At 52.0% G+C, this 13,897-nt stretch overlaps 1 protein-coding gene across 2 annotated transcripts; it reads left to right on the top strand.

Moving 5' to 3' along the window:
• The first annotated feature begins 32 nt into the window (after positions 1-32).
• Positions 33-12,871, top strand: DBF4B (DBF4 zinc finger B). Of its 2 annotated transcripts, none has more exons than XM_035566971.2 (11): positions 33-385; positions 2,297-2,488; positions 3,641-3,691; positions 4,319-4,388; positions 5,326-5,396; positions 5,972-6,008; positions 7,991-8,033; positions 8,853-8,969; positions 9,189-9,315; positions 10,004-10,113; positions 10,691-12,871. In XM_035566971.2, the coding sequence occupies exons 1-11, from the start codon at positions 275-277 to the stop codon at positions 12,090-12,092; spliced, it is 2,331 nt and encodes a 776-aa protein (XP_035422864.1). In that variant the 5' UTR covers positions 33-274; the 3' UTR covers positions 12,093-12,871. The 2 variants fall into 2 exon arrangements, with proteins under 2 accessions (XP_035422864.1, XP_035422866.1); XM_035566973.2 differs by having other exon boundaries at positions 165-224.
• The last annotated feature ends 1,026 nt before the right edge of the window (positions 12,872-13,897 follow it).

The raw sequence follows: 13,897 nt of genomic DNA on the forward strand, positions 1-13,897 counted from the left end.
CGAGGGGCCACGCGGGGCTGCACCGGGACCGCGCCGGGACCGACACCGGGACCGCACCGGGCTGGGCTGAGCCTTGCAGCGCGGGATCCCGGTCCGCGCCCCCTTCCCCAGCACCGAGCCCCGCCGCCGCCGCCGCCGTTCCCGGCTCCCTGGGCAGCCCGCGGCCCTCCGCGGCGCCGTTAGGGGCGGGGCGGGCGGAAATTTAAACGGCGGCGGCGGCGGGGGTAAGCGGGGCTGTGCTGGGGCCTCGGGACCGAGCGGAGCCTCCCCCGCCATGGCGGGCCCCGCCGCCGGCCGGCCGCTCCGCGGGAAGTCCTTCTACCTGGACGTGCCGAGCGGGCGGGCGGCGCGGGACCTGGCGGCGGCCATCCGGCACCTGGGCGGGGTGAGCGGCGCCGGGACCTGCCCCGGTGCACCCCCTCTTGCTGCCGGTGCTCGCTGGGATTCCCTCTCCCGGGGGCCGCCGGTGCCTCCGTGCGGGGCCCTCCTCGGTAGGAGGGGGGTTGGGGGACACCGAGGCGATGGCGGGCCCGGAGCCCCCTGGTGAGGGGGGAGCTGGGGGGGCCCGGCCGTGCCCGTAAATCCCCGCGGGGAGGACGGAGCCGGGCCCAGGGGCACCGGGCACGACGCGGGGCCCGGGAGGTGCCCTCTGACCGCCGGGAAGCGCTTCTGTGCCCTGGCGCTGGCGGAGCTGGCACAGGAGAGGCTGTGGGGGCTCCTCCTGAGAGGCCTCCAGAAGCCGCCGGGACCTGGCCCTGGGCACCCTGCTCTGGGCTGGCGCAGGGGGACCCGGTGCTGCCTTCCCCTCCCAACCATTCAGCGGTCCTGAGGTGTTGCTGCATGTGTTCAGGCTGTCTCCTCTCTCTGCTTGAGGCAGATCTTCTCATGCGCGCCCCAAAGCTTCCTAAGTCCCTCAGTGCTACACGTGGGTGTAAAATCCCTGCTTAGTTCTTGCCTCAGGATCAGGTCCTGGGGAGGCTGATGTGTGATTTTTTCCTCTCTTTTTTTAATCATCCGTTCATGCTTAACTTGCTGGTTTCTTTCTGCCCTCACCTGCATGTGCCATCAACTTCCAAGGGCTCTCCTCAAAGCCTCCCCCTTAGTTAGCTGCATGTTTTCAAGCGTGAGAAATGCTTGCTCCCTGTGGTTAGTGCTCTACTTAGCTGCCACACTAGCTGGATCTAACTTTAGCCTTTTGGCTGTCCCTCTGGCTTCTTATCAGGCATTGTCTCATGTCACTTCTCTCTCTGAAGTGCAGCCCACCCGTGGTGGAGTTCTCATTCCTCTGTTGCTGTGGAGATGCTGAATTCAAGTACGTGGTGCCCCTTCAGTGGTAGCGTCTGAAACCTGTGTGTTCTTTGAGGACCAGGTTAAGAGCAATTAACTCTGACTTGAATGTGGGGCCTTAAATTTCACCTTGATATAGGGGTGATAACACATTGAAGCGTTATTTGGACTGGGATATTTTGAGTTGGTCTTTAATACCTTCAGCTTTCTGATGTCCTGCAGCGTAGGTCGCTGCTGTAGGGCAGCCTGTAATGTCGTTTGTGGCACTTCACGTGTGTGAGTCTGGGATCCTGGTCCACAGGGATTCTGTAGGGCAGCAGAACTGGCTTGTTCAGCAGCCCTGACTTCATCTTGTTCGGTTGTGTGTCTTCCTGTGTGCCCCATACCTGTGTGTTAGTGCCCCGTGACTCTGCCTTCTGCTGAGTTTCTGATAAGCCTACAGTTAGTATCCCAAAGGAAGCATGTTGTTTTCCACCTCTTAGTCTTCTACCTTCTGCGCGAAAGTGTTTGTGTTTCAGCTTTCTGGTTCCCTGGCATTCTGTTCTGCACTAAGCTACTTGTCCCAGCTGTTTACTTTTGGCTTTCTGTTGCCAAAATGTGCTCTATTCTCCTCAGAACTGAGGTCTTCCAGTGTTGCATGATGTCCAGGTCTGTTTTTTTCACTTGTTGGCTTTCTCTGCCTTGAAAACTTGCCATTGCTTTCTTCTGAAACCACTGCTAGAGGAGTAGATAATAGTATCGTGCCAAATAAATCTCAGTTTGAAAATTCTGGTGACTATTTGCAGTTTATCTCTAGGACACACACTGTCCCCATATCATGGGTTTTCCTCCCTCTGGGAGACCGCAGCAAGCAATAGAAGGAAGATGTACTTGTGAAGATGAGTATGTTCAGTAGCCCCTTGGCTGCAGAGAGGTTAAGCTAAAGGCAATAGTTCTTGCTTAGCAGGATTCTTCTGACTCAGAGACGCTGGACAATTTTAGAGCTGCTCTGTTCTCCCTTTTGCTGCAGGTCACCGAAAGCTTCCTAAGCAAAGAAGTCAACTACGTGGTGTCCAGTAACAAAGAGGCCAAACGAGACAAAGCCAGGACTCGGACTGAAAAGAGGAGCAACACAACGTCAGAGGATGCAAAAGCCAAGAGCCCAATGCCTTCTACCTCCAAGGGGAATCATACCAAACTTCAGCAGAAGCCACCAGACACGGTAAGAGCTATCAAGGTTTAGGCCACCCCAAAGTTTGTCCCAAGGGATCTATAGAGCAGAACCTGAGACCAGTGTTCAAGGTAGTTGTTTCTGCTCTGAGCAACCGTGTTGTGTGCTTTTTTTTTCCATCAGTCTAATCATTCGTATTTATACCAATGTTCTTTGTGCTTGTGCATCATTGTCCACTCTAATGTGCATGTCACAGCTTCGATTGAGCTAGTAAGCAAAGGATATCTACTCAAATGGCAGAGGAAATAGGGGGCTTGGTTGGCTTCCCAACAGAGCAGGTAATCCATCTGGACACAGAGGTGTATTTAGAAAGTGCAGAAATGTAGGCGAGATAAATCTGCATCAGAAGTATGGCAGGCTGTGGTTGCATGTGGACAGACACGGGTAGGGCACAGCAATTGCCGTGTGGGAGGAGATCTGCAAGTGCAGCTTGCAAAAAGGGTTTTCTCTAGGTCCTATTCACTCTGCTGGAGCTGGGCTTTCTGATCAGCAATGCTTGTGGCCAAAGCTCCGGTGTCCTTGGGTGCTGGGGCCTGCTGGAAGCTGTGGCCGTGGGCAGCAGCGATGCTGGCAGAGCCTACTACCTGAGTCCAGGCCATAGGCATCTCTGCCAGCTGGATCTGGACCACTTGCAGCATAGCATCTCTTGGAGAAGCCTGGGCTGGTATCAGGGGGTTCACTCATGGTGTGTGTGTTCCCCAACCTTGCTTGCAGCCCTATCCACTTGTCTTACAGTAAGCTTAACCTGTTTGCTGAAGTCATAGGCTATCAAATGAAATTTGCTTACCAAGAAGGGCTAGCAAGGATGGTTCTAACCCCCTGCCAGCCTGTTGGCACGTGGAGTTTCAGAACTAAGTCTCTGCTTCCTCTTGGCTCCCTCTGGAGCATTCTCTGCTGTTCAATAAAAGCCAAGCCTTGGCTGAATTGCTGCTTACTGTGGATATAAAGGGTGTCTGCGGTTTGTATTCCCTGGAAAAGCTAAGTCCTGCTGTCTTTGAGATGAAGTGTTGGCCAGATTCCTCTCCCCAGCAGAGAGCAGGTTATCACTAGAAATCATTGTTACTGGGTAGCCATGTTGTTCTCAGCTTGGTGCTGCCTGGCAGCTCTCTGCTTTAGCACAGTACTTGGCTTCTTTCTCTGCAGGTCCTGGTCAGCAGGGGAAAGGAGCTGCTGCAGAAGGCCATGAAGAATCAGGTGAGCAGCATGTGGATGGGCTTTCCTGTAGCTGGGTATGTTCACAGTACTGCTGAGCCTTGCAGAACCAGTGCCAGCCACTTCTCCAGAGCCCCTCCCTGCTGACGGGAGCAGACTCTGGGGCTAATAAAGGTATGAAGCTGTTGCTTGTGGCTCTGCGGAAAACTATGCAGTGCTCCTGGACACTGTTCTTCATGGAGCCATGTCATCCTTCCATGTTAGCTGCTTGTCCTAGGCCTGTCCTAGTGATTTGGTTGCTCCGCATAAGAGAATTATTAACGTAAAACTAACAGATGAATTCTTAGCCTAGAAAGAACTAAAGTCATATGGCTGGGGCAAAGGGCTCCTCTGGAGTCCGTTCACTATCACGGTGGCCAAAAGAATCTCAGTGCCCACTTAAGAAGCTCAAACTATAGCAGGGATAAAAATCTGAACTAGATGCTAGTGTTGATTTGGGGTAGGTAAAGCCATGAGTATGAGCCTTTTCTTCTGTGCCCTGAAGCTCACGTTTTAATAATACCTATGTATTGGTCTGTTAATCAGACAGCAGGGTTAACAAACTAGATCTATTGTTGCATGTGCTGTCTGCTTTGAGCTGTACCTTGCCAAACCTCTCTGTTTGAACAGGACACCTGCAGTGGAAGCAGTATCCTCGCCAATGCTCGATTGTGGGGAGTCCAGATCTTGCACGTGGATGGTATCCTTCTCTGTATGCTGGAATTTAGCTTCTGGTAATCAGTGGTTTTGAAGGAGGATGGGCAGCAGTGATACAGTGAGTGTGGTATGGGAGAAGGAAGAAATTGTGAGGAATACATGGTTCTTGAGCTATGCTGCACTGGTTAGGTTTGCGCTTCAAAAATGAGATTAACTTTGTATGCATAGAACATGCTAGTGTCACATTTACAATAGCAAACACAGAGTATGTTGTAAAATACTGAGACTGTGATATTAGGAAATGTTAATAGCTCAGTTGGTGCCTGAATTTCTTCCAAGGAGACCATTTTTACTAATTGACCTGGAAGTACAGATCACAATAATGGCAGGACTTGGTTGTTTTTAATTAGCAAGTGCTGCTGTTTGAGGACCTGTGCTGGAAGGCGCTTCCTGCCTTGGTGATGAATGGGGAGGGGGTGATAGGAAAGACAGATGGTGAAACTGATTCTAATAATAGGTCTGGAGTAAAAGGTTCCTGAGTGTCCAATGACAGTGACATACAGCCTTGGCCGCACTTGTCTGGATGCGTGATGGAGGCTGCTACTGCTAGAACCCCTTCCCGAGCAGCCAGCACTGCTGAACTGCAGCAGTGTTACAAGTCTGTCAAGGCTTTCAAATTCCAGGGTCTGGTCTGTGTGCTGAACAATCCCTGACAGTGTCATTTCTGCGGAGACTCAAAGCCAGCCTCCAGCTCTGCTAAAGAGCAACATTGGGTGCCTTCCCTCAAAATACTCTTTCTTGTCTTGCTCTTGGGTGAATTACCTGTGTAGTAGTGATACTGTGCCAGGTGATGGCAGGCTCAGGCACTGCGTGCTCTCCTCAGTGCATGCAGGCAGTTGTACTTGCCCTGCACTCGGTGCAGGGGGAACAGCTCACCTTCTCTTGCTGGGCTTTGGCTCTTTGACAGCCCTCCTCTACAGAAATGTTGTTGTATGCTCAACAGCTGCTGCGTGCCATCTCAGGATCGAGGAAGCAGAGCCAGAAGACAGAGGTAACTGACCTAACTCCAGCCCAGTTGGAAGTGCTTGGGATCCCTTGGTAGCTCTTGAGCACTCCTCCTAGCTCATCTAATGCCAGTGGGTTAGTAAGCAGGGTGACCTAGGTTTTCATTCAGCATTGGTGCTTCTGTTCATTGATGGGGATGGCAACAGTCAAAGAATTTTTAAAGTGGGGATAGAAGCAGATGAGAACAAGACAGCTGGTAGTTATCAACCTCATCTGTAGCACAGCTAGTGCTGATTTTGATTTGTAGGGGACTAAGGGTTAAAAAAAAAATAAAATTGTATGTGGCTAGTGTACTGGCTTTCTGAACTATCCTTTAATGTATTGGAGAGGTCAGTGAGAAGGTAAGGCAGAAAATTAGAGAGTGGCAGCCTGCATATCATATTTGAAGTACCTTTAGGTAACTTGGGAGACAAAATAATCGGGTAGGTGATATAGTCTGCAATGCAAGAGCCCTGAAGTGGTGGGTGAGACTGCTGTAATCTCAGTTTGTTGCTCTGGGATCAGTAATTACGGTTCTGCTTGCACTGGCTCCCATATTAAATATGTCACTTTTTCCTTTAGGCAAAATGCCTTGCGTCTGGATCAAAAATTCGCAAAGGTAGGCCTGGAAGTTGTGTTCCCCTTCACATTCAAACGTGGAGCTGCTTGAAGAAGCCTCATTTAGAAATTGAACATCTGTCTGAAACTTCAGCAAAGCAAGATACTGCAACTGTTTAAGGCAGTTTCTCTTGAACAGTTTTTGTAACTCCTTGTCTGAGTCTAGCTGCAGCCTCCTAATGCAGATGAGAATGTTATGCCTTTGATTTCAGGCAGTGTTTTTAAAATCCCATGAACAGTTTGCAGCTCAACTCCCAGAATCCCAAGGCACTTAAGAACTGTGCTGCTGGCACTGTGTTGAATCCGCTGGCTCAAACTAAGTTTTGAAGAATAATGCATCCTACGGAGGAGAGCATGTTCCTCACAACCCACTCACTGCTGTTAGGCTGAAATGCGCTGCTGAGACACAATCTAGGGCTAACGCTTCCAAAGGAGGGGGGGAAGCCCAGGTTCTCATCTGCAATTAGACAAGAGCCACTTATCTCACTGGTGCCAATCCCAGTGGCACAAGTCTATTTGTGACTTTTAGATTTTGCTCGTTGGAGAACATCTTAAAGCAGACTCCAACCTGGATTCTTCGTGTGCCGCTTAGACTATTTTCCAGTTTTGGGGGAAAGGTTGTGAAAAATAGCATGAAAAGCTGTTGAGTAAGCCAGATTGTCTGCTGCAAGCTCAGAGCTCATAGTTGTGGCACACTTCAAACTCTGCTTGGGGACTCGTGGTGACAGCTGAACGGTTTGTCACCATTCAGCACTCTGCCACAAGAGCTTAGGGTCTGCCCACCAGCCTTGGTTTTATCTAGGCCCCTAAATGTGGCCTTGCTCGCAGAACTGCTAAGCATTTGGCAGCATTTATGTGGAAACATTGATCCTGTACTTAAATAGCTACTTTAGCGACTTAACGACACATTTGGTACAAGCTCCGGATGAGACTTGAGAAACTAACAGGTGGACTCTGCCTTTCTGGAGAATGAGGTTAAAATTTCTTCAGAGAAAGTAGCACTGAGTTCCAGGATCACAAGACAACAAAACACCTCGCCCTTCAGAGGCAAGGAGAGAGAGAGGAGAGGGTTGGTTTCAGGTTCAGGCAGATGCTCAGCGGGAATACCCTGGTGTCCTTCTGTTTCTTAACCAGGTCTGTACTCAGATATGTGTGCTAAGCATAATGTTACCACTTGTGAGTTGAACAGACCTGCAAGGCAGGAGGGACCAAGTAGTTTTTCCTATCTTGGTCATTTGCCTGCCTCTGAAAACCTTTTCTCTGAATGCACTGCTGAGGCTTTTTTTCTGCTTCCTTAATATATGCCTCTGTACAAAACAGAGCTGCTGTTTGACCTCCTAAGGGACCAAGCTAAGGCCAGGCACTGCTCTCTAGCAGAGTTCTCGTGGCAGGCTTGGCTCTGCATCGCATTGGTGTGCCTCCAGCAGCTCTTAGCTATTAGACTCAACTGTCCTGGCCTGAGCCATTCTGAACTCTGGGCTGTTGTATAAAAGTCAGGGGAGAAACCAGCACTGGAAAGGCTGAGGCAGAGCACTGTGTTTATGTGACTGTAGCTGCGCTTTGTTTCTTCCCGACTTGTTTCTCATGCTTGGTGGCATGTTGCACTGAGGTTGTGTGACAGTTCTTAAGATTCAAGTCCAAACTGGAGGCTTGGAGTTAGGCCACTGACTGCTAAGGCTGAGGAGATGTTTGAGATACAAACCTCTGGGGCTGGACGTCCTTTCAAAGGAGGAAAGAGTCCACTAGTGGACTGCCTGTAGGGTTTTTATCACCCTAGTGAACGCTCTGGAGGTGGGGGCTGTTGCAGATTTCCCAAAGAGCTGTTTGTTGGATCCTGTCTTAGCTGCACTTAGCCAGAACTTGGCACACATGGGTGTCAGAAGTACTGATGAGCTCGGCTCTGCAGCCCATTTCTGTTGAGGAATGAATGAATAAGTAGGGAATTTGGCCAGGGTAACTTCTAACCAGCTGTCTTTCTAACAGGAAAACTGAAGCCCCCTTTTCTGAAGGTTGAAGACCAGAGCAGGTAAATCAGGCCTTTCCAAATATCACAGCCAAACTATATTAAAACTTCAGGGCTCCCAGGGAGGGAATCCTTTTCTGCTTTTCCTTACTTGTGTGGCAATGAATATTCTGTTCCCAAGGCTTCTTTGAAGACCCTGTTACACACCAGAAAGGTGACACTCTCCTAGAGGAGGCGAATGGAGTTTAGAGAAATAATCTAGGCGGCTTGTGTGTCGGGGTGAAAAAAAGGTGCTAAATGAGACTTGACAACAGAGTTTACTTCCTTGCTCAGATTCCATATGTGATCCTTGCAGGTCACTTAATCTGTTTGAGCCCTCTGAAATGGGGAAAGAGATTGAGGCACATAAGGTCAAGGCCTGTAATTTGATTACAGCATCCAGCACAAGGGGATCTGATCTCTGTGGTGTTTCTAACAACTCTGTAACTCTAACGGTATCCACAGCACCAACTAATTATTCTGAAGACAACATTTAAGGCAGCTACAGGGTCAAATATTAGGTTTTACATGCTGCTTGCAATAAAGTGTGAAGAAGAGAAATGTGGTCTGGGAATTGAAACCTTCTTACGCTGCAGTGTAGCTGAAAATACTGCGCTAGCTGCTGCTGTCTAAAACATCCCCTCTCAGTGCTGCTTACTGGGGATCCAGTTTAGTACTTCCCTGCTCCATTGAGAAGTGGGAGGTCTCTGGAACAGCCAAACATAAGGACAAACAATGGCCAGTATCCCGTCATAAGCGAGACAGTGTCTTGAGCCCCTCTGAGGGAACAACAGCTCTCTAACCTTGCTATCACTGCCAGCTGTCCTGATGTGCTTCTTTCAGGCAATTCCGGCCCTTCCACCACCAGTTTAAAAGCTTTCCTGACCTGAACTTCCTGGCACCCAAAAGTTCCAGCCCATTCGAGCCTCTGAAAAGCCTCTCGAATTCTTGCAGAGCCAGGTAGGTTGTAGCTACTTCTGTGCAAGTTTTTAATCCTGCTGACCTGCTGGCTACCAGGGCTTGGAGAAGCACTTGTGAGCGTGGGTGAAAGGAGCACTGCTCTGGGTTAAACAGCTGTAGCTCAAAGGCAGCACCGTGTCCCTGGCCTTGTGCAGGCAGCTGGGTGCCTGCTGCTGCTGTGACGTGAGGGCAGGGAAGATGTTTGCTGTTACCTTGCAGGGGTGCGGAGGGCTGTCTGATGCACAGCAACGGGGAGGAGAGCCCCCGGTCCACGCCTGTCACTGTGCCAAAGAAGAAGAGGGGATTTTGTGAGTGCTGCCAAGAGACATTTGAAGAGCTGCAAAAGGTAAAGGCTCCCCTGGGACCTGGCTCCTTGCAAAAATTACAGAGACCACTCAGTGGCTTAGCTGATCACGATGTGCCTGTTATCAATACAAACCCCTTCTGGAAGGAAGGCAGGTTTGTACAGCCTTTGTGGTATGTAGTAGGATCTGTCTTGTTGACGAAAGCCACAGAATGTCTACCCAGATTTCTTGGTCTGGGTAAACTGGTTATGAAGATCAGAGCATGGCATGCTCATTTCTGGGGCTAGGAGGGCCTCAGGGATCATCCTGTTACCTGAAGTGTAAGATGAGAACCCGATTCTGTGGCAGCTGGGGGGGATAGACTGATGGAAAAAGGTGAGAAGAGGTTTTTATCTCCTGCAAGATGCTGAACAATGTGGCTTTCAGAGCCCAGCCTCTAGTGATAGACAGTACATACTTGGAATCTGCCTTTTTAGTAGCTGCTGGGGAAAGCTGTAGGCTGCTGTTAGATATAGACACAGCCTCCTCATCGTCAGGTGTCTATGGGAACAGCACACTCACTGTAAGCAACTGGGGGTAACAGCGTTGCCTACGTTTCCCAAATCTGCTTCCAAACAATGGCTCTATCTGGTGAAAAGACTGTGTGACTTCTAGGCTCTGGGAAGTGGCTGTTACTACAAGTTCTGTGAAAGGATGAGTGTTGCTAAAAGGGCTTTTGCCACTTTCCAGCATCTCCAGAGCCCCCAGCACAAGCGGTTCGCAGTGGACAACTCGCGGTACGCCCCTGTGGATCATGTCATTTCGCAGCTCACCAATGACTTTGTGGAGCAGCCAGCCAAGTAAGTCTCTGTGAATGTGGTAACTCCTGGAGCAGAACAGCAGCACCATGCTGCGTGGTGTGCTCACGGGAACAGGCCTGAATCGCCATGCTACTGTGGTACTAGATCCTAGTTCATGCCCTGTGCCAGAGAATCTGCCAGCACAGAGCTGAGGGCTGGGATTGACTGCACAGCCAACCCGGTGTTGCTGGCCTGGCCAACAAGGCTTAGGCAAGCTGTGGGAAACAATCTTTTTCAGTTTCTATGGGTTCTTTGCTTCAAGGAACTTGCTGTGGGCTTCTAGTGCCTCTTAAATTGGAAAGAACAGCTTAAACTCGAAAGAACAGACCTGTCTCCTCTGTTCCACATCTGGCACAACCCTGCTGCTCTGTTACACTCCTGTGCCCAGACTGTGGGCTGTTGAGCAGGCTGAGATCCTTCGTGCTGCCCGTCTCCTCTGCCAGCAGCAGTATCGCTGTTTGCTGAGCCTTACCTGTCTAAAATTTCTTACTGCCTCTGCAGAAAGTGCTTCATCTTGCTGGGGGGAGGGTGTCGCCAGGCCTAGGGAGAATGAGCATTAACGGATGGTTCTTTTCAGGGTGCCGCCGTCCTGCCTGACAGATGAACACTTAATGCCTCGAGCACAGGTTACTGGAGGAATTGAGAAGCTGACAGCAGAGCTGGGAAAGGAAAGCCAGCAGCCTGAGCAGGGTGCTGTGGATCTGTTTGTTGATGCAGAGCCTGATCCTGGCCTGAAGACCAAAGAATGCTCCTCTGGCCTGCCCAGGGACAGGGTCAGTAACCCCAGAGAAGCAGGGGGATTGTCTGAGAACTGCTCCTTGGGGCTGTCTGTCGGAGCAGGACTCACCACGGGGGTCTGCGCTGCACGTGGCACAGCGGAGGACTTTGCTGTGGTGGAGGATACGGATTCAGACTTGGCTCCTGAGCTGGGCTGGGGCACTTGTGTAGCAGCCAGTCATGTCGGAGGGGCAATCGCTTCTTCCTCTGAACCTCATAAACAGCGGGTGCTCGGGTCTGTCAGCCATCTTCCGCAAGTGCTGCCTGTCTCCAGGAAACGCCAGCTCTCCTCCAGTCAGAGCACCCAGGTGGGAAAGAAGCCCAGGCTGGAGCTGGGTGGTGGCCGCTCCCTGTGTAAGCAGGCAAGCCCAGTGGGTGGCGGGATGGGTGTGCAGGGTGCAGGACAGACGCCTGAGCCGGGCTTGCCTGGTGTGGAGGCTGGCAGCTGGCCCCTAAGCACAAAGCTCTCCACCAGGCCTCATCGCCCTCCTGTTTTGGACCTGTGCCTTCTTGGGAACCCCGGGGGGGACCCTGCGTCACAGCCAGGTTCCCTGGAAGATCTGTCTGTGGGGTTTGATCCCACAGAGACTGCTGCAGCGAGCACTGTCAGCAAGCATGGCTGGAGCAGAGGGAACACAAGTTCCCATGGGAAGCTTAGAGGGGAGAATGGAAATACACCCAGGAATGTGCACGGTCCTGCTCTGGAGTCCACAATGAGCAAGGGCAGCTGTCCTGCTGGCCAGTCGCCCTCTCCAAAACTGCCTGTGGCTGAAGCCAGATGTTGCTGCTCCCTCTGTGTCAAAACAGGAGAAAAAATAGCCCCTGAACTACCCAGCCTCCCCAGCCACAGCAAGGAGCAGACTCTGTGCCCTGGGCTCCTTCAGCATCTTCCGTGTAACACACAGGCTGATGATGACTTCAGGAAGAGTTCTTCTGAGTCAGACTGGGATGTCCAGCTGCTCTCCACGCTAACGGGTGTCCAAGACAGCAGGATTCGGGCTGTGGACAGGGACTTGCTCCAAAGGACACACGTCAATGTGAGGGACAGTGGGTACGAGTCTCAGCTCTGCTCAGTCCTGAAGCAGAACTCGGAGTTTGAGTGGGCAGCCAAAGGTGACAAGAGCTGCCGGAACTGCTGCACAGAGACCAAAGAAGCCTCCCTCCCTATATTTGAGACCTTTTTTGGCAGCTGGACAAGTTAAAACCACCTCCTGGCAGTTCTCTGGTCCCTTAATGGGAGCTGCAGAGTGGCTGGAGAGGGATTTAACAAGGCACCCTCGCTGTTAGGGCCAGCTGGGAGCTGGAGTGAGGACGGTGCCTGCACAGCCTCTTCCAGACAGCCTGGACTGAGCCTGAGGGATTGAGATGTGCCAACACCTCTCTGGTGCGATGCATCTCTGTCCAGCACTGCCTTCCCTAGGCTCTGACATCTTGCCTGATTCCCTGGAGGAAAGATACCAGCGGCTGCGAGTCACAGCCCAGCTCCTCATGGCTGCGTTTCACTGGATGTGTGAGGAAGCACCACAGGCAGCTCCTCATCCCGGCCTGGGTAGGGTGACACGTGCGTCCTCCTTGTGCAGGCATTCAAGATCTGAAACTGTTGGGATCTGCTGGGTGCTGCAGTGATTTCACTGTCTTCAGGGGCTGGGATCTTCCCTCCTCTTACTTGTAGCTGGTAGCTTCCTTCTTTAACTCCTCACCAGGCTGCTGACAAGGTGGTCTGTCTCTGGTGGTAAATCTTCAGTGGGAATAGGCTCGTTGCCCAGCAAGATTCAGGGCATGGCCTGTTCCCCCTTCTATGTTGTCTTTGGGGTTGCAGAGATGGGGAGGAGGAGGGCTGTGGCGGTGACATCTGTGTTCTTGTGGTTTGGGGCTGCATTGGATGTCTTGAGTGTTTACGGATGTTTATAGCTGGTAATAAGTTGATTTTTTTTTTTTAAGCGAATTTTTAAACTTTGAAATAAAGTGAAAGAGATGCTATTCTGCTGTATGCTGGGTAAAATTTGTCTGCCTTGTTTCTCACAGCTACCTCCAGGGAGCGTGAATCTTCCCTGGCTTTGGGCTGGGCGGTGACTGAGCAGCAGCCTTGCTGAGAAGGAGCTGCAGGGGGGCACCAGGTTGAGTAGGAGCCAGCAGTCCCAGAACAACCCCCGGGATGGGGTTTGCCTTAGGAACGTGGCCAGCAGGTTGGGGGAAGGTGTTGTACCTCTGCTTAGCACAGGGACAGCCACGTGTGGGATGGCCCCAGGTGGAGAGGGGTGTGGAGAAACTGGAGAGCTGGCGCTGGAGGCTGCTGAGATGGCCAGGGAACGGGCCTGGGGTGGGCTGGTCTTGCTGAGAGGTGTCAAAAAAGCTGTCACTTGGGGAAGGGCAGTTACGGGTGTAATGGAGCCACTCTCTTCTTTCAGTGGTGCCAGGTGGCCCAGTGGGGCTTCTGAGGTTGGGAGCAGATTAGGAGAGGAAAAGCTCCCTGCCCAGGAGGGTGGGACAGCCCTGGGCCAGCTGCCTGGGGCACCGGGGGGCTGTCTGGCCTTGGAAATTCCCCCCCTGCCTCAGCATTGCCTGGAGTTGGACAACAGCCCTGCTTTGGGCAGGAGGCTGCACTGGGGACTTCAGACGTCCTTCTGAAGCTAAACCCTTCCTTGTGTAACAACCAAATTCTGGCACTTCTTGAGGGCAGCCGAGCTGCTCTGTGTACCCTCGAGGACCGTCTAAGCCTTCCAGCAGGTGCTCAGCTGGCCCGGACTCCTCCTGTGAAGCTCTTGTCCCCCTTGTCACTGCACCCATGGCCCTTCCTCCTGCTGCAACCCTGCTCTTTGGGCCCAGGGAAGGCTTTGCGGGATGTGGCAGCGCGCCCTGGGCCTGGTGGCATCAGAGGTGATGGGAAGTCCCCAGAGCCTGCTCCCAGCCTCGTGGGCAACCCTTCCCGCTTTGTTAAGGCCCTGTGGAGCACCAGGGAGAGGAAATGGGGAGGGCTGAGGCTAATTCACCTCTCCCAACCCTGCTC

Source organism: Cygnus atratus, chromosome 25, assembly GCF_013377495.2.
Source record: "Cygnus atratus isolate AKBS03 ecotype Queensland, Australia chromosome 25, CAtr_DNAZoo_HiC_assembly, whole genome shotgun sequence".
NCBI classification, from domain to species: Eukaryota; Metazoa; Chordata; class Aves; order Anseriformes; family Anatidae; genus Cygnus; species Cygnus atratus.